General features: G+C 43.3%; 1 protein-coding gene across 1 annotated transcript; it reads right to left on the bottom strand.

The window, feature by feature from the left end:
* Window positions 1–1,689, bottom strand: LOC135489425 (uncharacterized). The gene is made up of 3 exons (XM_064774777.1): window positions 1,487–1,689; window positions 696–886; window positions 1–248 (listed from the first exon to the last, which is right to left on the bottom strand). Exons 1-3 carry the CDS (start codon window positions 1,687–1,689, stop codon window positions 1–3), a joined length of 642 nt encoding a protein of 213 aa, XP_064630847.1.
* Between the last annotated feature and the right edge of the window lie 9,267 nt (window positions 1,690–10,956).

Raw genomic sequence — 10,956 nt, 5'->3', positions numbered from 1 at the left:
TCACTTTTTCGCCAGGCAGTCACGCATCATCTGCATATATACTTGTTTTTCTTCTTTCTCCATTTCCAATCTTTGCTCCCGTTCCTTTCGTTCCATTTCGAACTTGGCTGCCTGCAATTTCAGCTCCTCCTTCTTTAGTTCCAATTCCTCTTTCTTTAACTTAGTTTCCTCATTTTTAATCTCTGCATCCTGGCCTAGTTTTTCGGCGAGGTAGTCTGTCAAAGACGTTGTTGATCTCCTTTTCGCACCTGAAATAAGGATTAAACCTGATAAGGATTAAACCTGGTATTTATAACTAATATTTGGCCAGTTATTTGAGGGGTAGGACATCCGTATTTGAGGTGAGACCAAAAGTTGGGTAAACGTTTTGGAAGTCTGCTATTACCCCCGTTCAACATTCAGTTTTCTTACACTGACAAGATCGTGAAGGCTCGCCACCTCGTCCCCTGGGCTTAAGGGGCGAGATGGGCAGGTAGTTCGCCATATTGTAAACGACCATCAACCCCGTCGAGCGGGAAATACCCTTGGAACGAGGTTGGAAGATTCGCTCTGCTAAAACATGACAAACATCGTCCACGGCAGTACTTAGGGTTCACTAACTTCTTGACACCACAAGATTTGTGGAACTGTTTTGCGGCCTTGTTTTGTATTCTGCTTTCTCTCAATACATACATAAAATACAAGCGTAGACATACCTTTGGTTTTGCCCTCTGTTGCAGCTTGCCGAATCGCTTTTCCGGCTTCCTCCAACTGTTTTTCTTTTTCATCCTTTGATGGCGCATCCGTTACGGCTTGTAACGCTTTAGCCGCTTCCCGCTCATCAGCCATGGTTACCATTTCACCCAGGAGTTGTTTTCTTTCATCGTACTCTTCAGCTGTACCAGAGCTAAAAGGCGAATGAAGCTTGAACATATCAATAAAGTCGACCCGATTGGTCAGGAGCCTCCGCTTTTTGGGACTAATGACTTGGCCCAACAAAACACTTCCATGCGCATAGAATATTGACAGAAAGCAGAAACTTGTTTTAGTTTGAAGTTGGCGAGTACTTCAAATTGACAGTTTTTTGGTTAGGAGATAATTTACAATAGATGTTGGCCCAAAATACCATGGACATCATACTGTAGGAGAGAATAGCATGCGCGGACATATTTTGGGACACGCCATAATTTGTAGGCCTAACCATAAAGTCATCGCATTATGCGGAGAATGTGAAATGTGATCTGGTTTTGTAATACCGCAGGCAAGTAACCTCCTCTCGATAGGCCCGAAGTTTAGACCATCCGTTATGAATGATGACCACTGTGAATACTGATTATCTTTCCTCAACGCAATTGGTTAGAAGTTCCATTGGGGCGGAAACTGATCTTAGAAGGTTGGGCTATGGGAACGTAAACTCCAAGTCTAATCTTCAAGTTAATTTTTGGACAAGGCATGGACAGAAAAATAACCTTGCGTTCAAACATTTTAAAAAAGTGGAAATACTTACGATTTTATGGAGTCTAGCTCCTCTTTTTTAAACATCTTTACCAGGCGCTCACATCGCTCTTTTACACATCTTGCTGTGAGCATACCGAAATGGTCCACCACTTCTTTGGTCTTCTTTTTCTCTTTCACCCAAGTGTTAAGAGCTGCTGCTATTGTTTCCCATCTATTTGCATCACCATCTACCGCCACAGCTTCCCGCAACATTGCGATATCCAGCGCAGGAAAAAAACGGACGAATTTTTTACTCATAATTGCTCCTGAAATGAAAACAAAGCAAAATAAAGGTTGCAGGCATCTCATGTGTGGATGAAGTATCTAAACTAATAGCATGTAGTCTGTCTACCTAATATCCAGATTGCTTGAGTCGCGGTGCATATAAATCAGGGCACCCATACACCCCTGTTAGGTTGAAGAGCTTGAAATATAAACACCGAAAGGATAGGCAAGAAACGAAGATTTTCCCGGGGCCACCACGGTGCCGGTGTACACGAAAGAAAGGGGGGAAATTCGGACAACACAGAGACAACGTGGCAGACACATCTTTGAAATACCCATGGGCCATAGGCCATGGGCGTACAAGTGCAGAACGCACCTCTATCCAGCGAAATGGACGGTCGAATAGGACGCGCATCCTTTATAGGCCTGTGGTTTACGTCATACAGTGCGCATAAACTACTGACGTAACAGTTTCGGGATTCGATTCACGATGAAAGGCCATTTATAAGCAAAAACGCACGTCTGAATAATAGAGCTTTAACGAAGGCCCGCACGTTATCCGTGAAACGACTTTCACTCGCGTATGTGTATACGTCACAGGTACACAATTTTCAGTGAGTAGACGTTCACGTAGGCGTTTCGCGTATCGGTGCGAAAACACCCTAATAAGTGACGGTGACCCGTTATAAATGTTTCGCCAGCTTCGCTTTTTTGCCGCTACGCGGCGCATTGGGCCCTTGCGTCTAGAATTATGATGGGCATCCAGCAAGCAAAGTCAGTCAGGATGATCAGCGCCATCTTGCGGGCAACGACTAGTTCCTTGTTTTCTCCCTTCTTCCGACTGGTCTTGTGTTTCATCATATCGACAGAGCCTTTGATGATGACGTACATCCAAGTGTATAGTACAGCGATGATCATGAACGCAACGAGGTTGAGTCCTAAAAAGATGGCGACCGAGTACTCCCATCCTGGGGCGGGTTCTGATGTCAGGTGGAGCGAGAGGCAGACGCCAGATCTTGAATAGTACGAATGTCGCAAGTAGTCAACACAGAACGTTGCACCGGCTAAAATGACCCCAACGATCCATATTGATGCCACCAATATCCTCGCCTTCTTGAAGTTGATCTTTTGCTTACTGAACGGGAACACCACAACCAGGAAACGATCCACTGACATGATAGTCAAAGTGAAGACGGACACCTCGCTTGATAAGACGGAGAGGAATCCGGCAATCTTACATCCGATGCCCTCCCTCCAGGTCCAGTCAACCTCGATGTAGTACCCCCTGAATGTGGTGCCCGCAGCCGCGATGATGTACAAGTACACGCCCATGAGGAGGTCGGACACGGCGAGGCTTGTGATGATCGTGGTGTTCGCCGTCGTTGGTTCCTTTGTCAATATCCTCAGGAGGAGTACGAGGATATTCCCGCCCACAGCAATGGTCCCAAGTATCCACAGAAAGATCTGCAAGGCGCCTATGCGGATGAGATCAGTGCAGGAAGAAAAAGGGTCCATCTTTGGAAAACAGTTCTCTTCGGGGACCTGTGGGGCCATACAACGAAATCTAAAAATGATTCGACCGGAGTTCCTTTAGCTCTGGCAGATCCTTGAAGTCTTCTTTACCAGTGAAGTCCCCCAGGGTGTTACCAGTGAGGTTAAGGTGTTGTACCTTGCTTGTACTTGGGCCTATTCTTTTCCTTATCTATATCCTACCACTTGGCGACCTGATTGACAGTTTATCTACCCCACGTCATGGCTTCGCTGACGACACTCAAGTCTATGTTGCATTGCCAATAGGCAAGCACAGCAGAAAATTGTTCAGTTAGAGGATTGCCTGCTCAAGATTCAGGACTGGTTAGCCAAGAACATGCTCAAGGGGAACCCAACGAAAACTGAACTAAAGTTGTCTGGCTCTCAGCAAGCTTTGAACCGTCTCAATATAGAGTCCCTCTCAGTAGCGGGGATTGACGTCCAAGTGACAACAGGACCAGTGAGAAACCTGGGAGTTCTTTTTGATCAAAAAATGTCAATGGAAAATCAAGTGAATAGTGTTGTAAAATCTGCAACGTACCATCTTCGGAACATTGGCCGGATACGCAATTGTCTTACCGAAAGCGCAGCTAAACTCCTTATCCAATCCCTTGTGTTAACAAGACTGGAATATTGCAACAGCCTCCTTGCCGGCATTACCAAGAACCTAATGCACAAACTCCAACTTACACAAAATCATGCAGCCAGGATAATAACTCGAACTCGTCGTGACCAGCACATTACACCCGTGCTCAGTAGGCTACACTGGCTTCCTATTCCTCAAAGAATTGACTTCAAGGTGTCACTCCTTTTGTTTAAGTGCAAAGCTGACCTTGCCCCATGCTATCTATCAGATATTGTGCCACTGTATGAACCCAGCCGATCCCTGAGGTCCCAGAACTTAGGTTTGCTCCAAGTACCCAGGTACCGCCTGGCATCATATGGTGGCAGAAGTTTTGTGGTGTATGCTACACAACTCTGGAACAGACTAGACATGAATGTGCGAAATGCTCCAACTGTGAGCACCTTCAAAAAGGTGCTGAAGTCGAGATTATGGTGACTTTGTTTTCAAAGCGCAGCCGAGCAATCAAACGTTATTGGATAATTGCGCTATATAAGTCTTATTTGAATTGAATTGAATTGTATACCTGAATGTGCCCATGGTTTCATGTTTAGGTGGTTGTTTGATATAAAAGAAATTACACGTCATTTTTGCACGGAGAATAGAAATAACACTCTACTGAATTGTTCCGTATCCCTTCCAAATAATGACCAAAACGAATTCAGATATTTCCTCAGCAGTGGTGTTGATATGACCAGGGCCTCTGTACCAACATGGTTCAATGCTGCTTTATTTGAAGCAGGCAAAGAATCCAGTTAGAACAAATGATTAGAGTTTGACAACAATCCGCCATAAAAAAGCAGTCGTCGGAAATTTGGTAATTATGGCCTGGTACCAAAATGATGTCCATTTCAGCATAACAACCATGATTGGTCAGGGCAATGATTCCGGGTCAGATGATATTTATCACGGCAGCAGCCACAGGCCAGCGTGGCACCAAGCTGCAACCTCTACATCCGGGGTCTACTTGATTAGCATTCAGGAGCGCGCAATGACCCCTGGGTAAACGAGGTTGAGTGACAACGGTCTTTCTCTTGTGCGACATTTTTATTATAATTATGTTTAATGAAACATCCCTGTGGGTTGTATCTTCATAACCATAATGTTACATAGGCTTTTCATTATCATATACCGCCATACTGCATTCTGGCTACTGTGCTGGTGGGTTTATACTGACCAACTCAGTTGCATTCATTGAGGGGTTGATTTGTGAAAATATACCTTTTCATATCTCTACAACTACATTGTACATGTATTAATGTCGTCTTCACATTTTAGTGGTATGGGTGTAGTGTATTTTTTCTTTGCTCATTGATCAAGAGGACTACAAAGAATATTAGAGTGTCTTTGTCCCAGTTGTGGCGAGAAACAACTTGGTCTGAATCTGGAACCTCCTGATCACCTGAACTGAAATAGAAATTTAGAATTCAATAGATAGTTTTACCGATAATTGATTAACTGTATGGTCTTTTTAGAAGCAATTATCGTTCTTTCCAAACGACATCCATTTATATATTCATAACTATCATCTATTGATCAACTCGCGTTGCAGCCAGCAAATGAACCTAGGATAAGGGATTGATAACATCAGTATCCGACTAGTCAGTATCACACCATTATTACGCATTATTCGCATTATTACGATGATCCTCGCCGTGAAGTCATCCTTTCGACTATACCAACAACGTTCAATAGAACAAATCTCTTTGTAGGTCAGATCTTCCGAAGTAACTAGCTCGACAATTCTCAGGAACGTCTTTATTCTCCAGATCTGCGGTATAATTTTCAACTTATATCAGTTGGGCTACTTGGACAACGAGGCTAGGGTACGGACGTAGTCCCTCGAATACCATTCCAGGTCGCCTTATTGAAAAATCAATCCTCGTCGTCACCACGTGACGATTATGACGAGGTCGCGCGAGTGGCAGAGTGAATCGGCCAAAGTAGTTCTCCTCAAAATTATCTCACTTTTTGATATTTGTGTGATCTTTTCTCAATATATAGTTTTCAAATAGTTGATAAAGAATGTTTGCCCACCAGGCGCAGACCAAAATGGGCAGCTGCGAAAACTGTGAAGAAGCTGAAGTTTTCTTAAACGGGATCCTGTAACAGAAAGGAGTACAGGGATACATACAGCATAATCCTAGTGTCATTCTTGCGAATGCATCCGCAGTGACGCCTTCTGAACGACGTCATTGGTTTGTGTAGTTTACACGACAAGTGCTACCGTATAAGTATACGGAAAAACGCAAGAACTGTATTCCATGCGGGAAGCAGTACGTATGAAATTGAACAATTTAACTTGCATTTGCAGCTAAATTGAGACTCTTCCATCTTCTATCTCTATGATATCATGATTTGAGAAATATTGTAGATCACGTTGATGTGTTTTTTTTGGAGAAATTAGAGGTTTTGCATTGCCAGGTATCTCTTCAGCTGTTTACAAATTGCACACGGATGAAATCGATGGTGAAGCTCAATTTTATGTCCTACTTACGTGTCACTTACCCGTAGGCGCCATACGTATTTTCCATGCGGATACTTGATACGTTTTGTCGGTGCTGAAAGACACTAGTATTAGTGTCTTGTACAATGTATAGCGCCCACTCCCAAGAGTCCTGCTCACGGGCGCTTTCACAGAAGAGCAGCGTCTTCAGTCCTGGCTTGAAACTGGTCATAGAACCTCTCGCACTAAAGAGTCGATCGCGAGCGAATTACTCATTCTGCTCGTCTGTAGTGCACTGTGCCTTTTGAGAGTTTCCGTACTAGTAATTGTATCAACGCTTCCTTTTTATATGACCGATTGGAACGGGATCGCTGCACCTGTGACCGGATTAAATTAATCACTTTTTTTACCGGAATAGATTTGTTCTGAAATACAAGATCCATTAATCGAAGTACAATTTGGAGAGGGAACCATTTTACCGCATTATACATATGTATATTTTAGCAGAGATGTGGCATGCTAATGAAGAAATCACGAGTTTGTCAAGCTGCCAGAGTGGAATCGCAATTGACCCAATAGTTTTTATTACCTCATTGTGTTTCCTGCTTATCGATATATTTCCAACTGTCGCTGTCGTCCCAAATTGCAAGGATGTGTATCTTCAGGGACAGGAACCGACTGCTCTCCCCGGCAGCTACAAAGGTAGGGTTATCGTCCATTTGGCTGCTCCGTACATGTTCAAAGAAGAAGGATATGTTATGGGATGACAACTGTACAACGGATTCAACAGCGAAACGTACTATGTGGATATATTCAGACCCGTCCCTGGCGTTTCCAGGACGTTCGACCTGGTCCACTCAACAGAGGTTACAGACTCTACGATCGGAAATAAGACATTGTTTTCGATACCCTTCAAGGTTACTATCTGCTTGTTTCTGAATACTTAGTAGTCTGCCTGTCGCATCGACGCCATGACTTGTTTTCCACTGCAGCAGGAAGCCCTGTCACTCATGAATTCTATATCAAGCTATTGCTTGATCGGTCAGGAGTCAAAAACGATTGTCTATTGAAACTACATGTAAATACAATGTACTTTGATTTACGATTTGACATATTTGAGATGTTTATCCATGAAAGTGGATTATTCCTTTACACCTAAAAAAGAAGTAACAAATATTAGCCAAGAAAACATATGCTGGGAATGACACCAACACGGTGTACATCATGTATTGGTACTTCATTAATCAAAAAGATAATAAGGCCCTTATATCGTAGTGCTGGTGGGGGGGGGGGGGGGGGGGGGGGTAAGTCTCTCGCATGGCTTAACGCCAAATAAAATAAAGAAATTCTTTGCCTGCTTCTTTTGTGTCCGCTGGCTACGACCAATCACGGTTTCGTGTAATTGGTCTCTCTCGCCATAAATTTTCCTTTGATTTTAATACACCCTCTGCAAGCGACCCGCACTCATACTAAAACAATAGTAAAAGGCTTGGCGTTGGTTACTAACAAGAAGAGTATAGAGTTGAAAAAACAACATAGAAGATGCAGGGCTAGAGACAAAATCCAATCGCATGACATTGTGAGCAAATCAGCAATATCAATGTCAACTTTTAATGGCGATCCAGTCGCCCTGTGTGCCGTGTGTGTGTTGACTTACCTCTTTTTCAGCCCTGCCTACTCGTGTTTGTACTACGTGAAGCTGTTATGTCTTTACAGGTCCAAGCTGGTGATCTCACTGGTTATCACAGTGATAAAGCTACGCATTACGGGTTGGCAACTCAGCTTGGCCTCTCCAGGAACGATTGGCGGGTGATTGGAATACAGAAGTACAATAGCTATTTTCTCTCAACAAAAAGGATATACATTGGAGGTCATTTTGATGGCAGGAAGGTAGCCCTGAGGGCGATTGTAGTTAAAGACGTTCGAGGGAAAGGCATGAAAGGTTAGGACCTAAACCGGCAACGGCAATGATGTCGCCTATAATATTGAGCAACGTGGCCCATGCCAATGCATGTGGTTAAACAATATACCTGTTCAGTGCAGGAGAATTGGGCTAAAAACTACGAAAACGGAGATGTGGTTGAAGGTGTATAGTCCTTCAGTTTCGGGAAAGATGTGTTGGTTCAAATGTGCAACGCGACATACCAGATACAGCCGAGTTTGCAGTACTAATATGGAGTAGTCGTTTGTAAACTGCACGTCTTATCTTACTTTCAGTTCGCGGTTGCCAACAATACTTCTTGAAACTTTTCAACCCAACTACCACCGCGACCCGACTCATGCAATTGGAGACGTGCAGCAGAAAGATGGTGTGTTTGCAAGCCTGTATCAACCATTCCACGTTCAACGGATTTAGTTATGATACCTCCACAAGGCTCTGTCACTTATACTTGGCCATAAAGACCCTGACCACACAACCTGCTCTTGCAGAACCAATTTACGCGTCTAGACAATGAAGTAAACATACTCCGCGCAGTACATGTAATAGTAGCGTGACAAGGCGGTTCTACTGTATTGTGTTGTGTCTGTTTGGAGAATGTGAAATAATAATTGTAAACCGTCAAGGAATTTTCACGCCTCTTCGTTTTTGTGATACGCGAAGATTTCAGGAAAATAGAATTTTCACGAGTTTTGTTTTTTTGGTGGATAACGAAACCTCTGGATCTTTATTTTCAGTACATACATTAATAAAACTGAGGAAGATGTGCCCTATGAATATCATCTCATATATCGTGTGTAAGCCGGGTTCTCCTGTTAGAAAGAACTATGTGTTGCGCATAGATATTGTATTGGAAATTATCAAGTTACAGCATGCTTATAGCAAAAACGTGTCGGTAAGGTTAGCATCATAACGCCAATTCTTATTCGGTTTATTGTCCTTTGCATAGTGACGCTCGGTTTGTTGTCCTTTCAATAGTGATGTTCAGTTCGTTTTCCTTTCCATAGTGACGATCGGTTTGTTGTCCTTTCAATAGTGATGCTCGGTTTGTTTTCTTTTCCATAGTGACGCTCGGTTTGTTGTCCTTTCCATAGTGACGCTCGGTTTGTTGTCCTTTCCATAGTAACGCATCGGTGTGTGGTCGTTTTCATCGTGACGCTTCGTATAAAGTTCAAACGCCACACTATGTTGAACAAGCAAATCAATTGTCGTACATCTTAAAAGCCATATAATTCTGTCCTATCTACACGAATACACGAACATGTAAAAGTGAAATTAAGATATCGAGCCAATACAATTTAGAGAGCCTATAGAATCTAGTGGTGCAACATCGAGTCAAGTCGATAACCTAACATGAAATTACTCGTCGAAAGCAAGTCTCAAACAGCTTTTAAAACGACGCACTCAATTGGTATATCCTATCACAGTGAACAAAAACTGATCCCATATAACACCTTCAATGCTGATTTTTATTCATGGTGTGGTGACGTAAGAGTCGCTTGCATAGGTTGCCGAAATCCTGGATATTATCTTTTAAATCTCGCGGAATCAGGGCTTGTTTCACACCTGAACATAGGAATGCCGATTGGACGTTGCAAGTCATCGTTACTTTCTGAAATAGGATAATATGGTCTAGTTTGATTATTGTACAGCTAAAGTTGGCCACTTGCTTTAAAATGCATTGTTACTATGCAACCTTAGTTCAACAGTAATTTTCCTGTCACACCGCTAGCCGCCCGCGCCGGCCAGATCGGTGGAAGATCCATTCTTCAGTATCCAACATTTCGACTTGGGGAAACGAACTGATTGCGGCGTATCACAATTCAAGGAAACACTCGATTTTAAGATGCCTGCACTCTTGTGCCACTGCATCATGAAATGCGTCATTTAAAGGAAGACTATAGGCAGAAACTAGGAGGTAAATTTGAAGTCTAAAAAGACATGTTTGATTCAGCGGTAGGTCTAAAGTTTCGATAGTGAGACTGAAACGGCCATACCGACAACTTCGTGTATCATAACTTATCCTGACCTACCTTGCGTTTGCCGGTAGTTACCCTTTAAGAAGTCAAGTGATGGCCAGTCCAGTGGGTCACAGCAAGGCTGTCAAGAGAGACAGCAAGAGCACATTGTGTCAGAAACTGTTGCTCACAAGGACAATATCTTTCGTAAAATGAATCCTCATAGAGTAGCCGAAATCAACTTGTCTTACCTCATTTCCGTTGCTGACAATTATCCCAACGTCATTTACAGTCACACTGCTCGCAATCAGGCCTCTTTCATGCAGCGATGCCATGGCTTTGGCCACATCCTTTAGCACGCTGCGCATGTCCCGCAGCGGCAGTGAGGGCGTTTCGGTCTTCATGGCGTGGGCGAGGTTCAGCATATTGGACTCCTCCACCACGTAAGGCAGGAGATGACTGCCCTCTGGGTAACAGTTGACTACCTTAGGAGAACCGTCCTCATCATCTTCGTCAACTGAAAGTCAAGAAACAAGAAAAGCTCCAAATGACATTGTTACCACGATATCAGTCGGTTAGTCCACAAAATAGTTTCGAACTGTTTTGGATCTTTGGAAAACATGAGGGTAGAATTTTGCCCTGGCCCAAGGAATCGTGACCAAAATAATATACGGAATAACAACCCAATAGCGTAATTGGTTTGGACACGTGTCTTGAACTGAACTAGCAAAACTTCCCCAGATACTGATGGAATGACAAC

The sequence above is a fragment of the Lineus longissimus genome, chromosome 6 (assembly GCF_910592395.1).
Source record: "Lineus longissimus chromosome 6, tnLinLong1.2, whole genome shotgun sequence".
NCBI lineage: Eukaryota > Metazoa > Nemertea > Pilidiophora > Heteronemertea > Lineidae > Lineus > Lineus longissimus.
The sequence above is the reverse complement of the archived record's forward strand: the minus strand, read 5'-3'. Positions and strand labels throughout refer to the sequence as shown.

Bases quoted from the DNA above. Each gene is read 5' to 3' on its own strand.
- LOC135489425 (XM_064774777.1), bottom strand. From the start codon at position 1,689: ATGTTGCGGGAAGCTGTGGCGGTAGATGGTGATGCAAATAGATGGGAA. The intron at 887-1,486 runs GTAAGTATTTCC...TTCGCCTTTTAG, and splicing joins GAGCTAGACTCCATAAAATC to CTCTGGTACAGCTGAAGAGT. The intron at 249-695 runs GTATGTCTACGC...TCCTTATTTCAG, and splicing joins AACAGAGGGCAAAACCAAAG to GTGCGAAAAGGAGATCAACA.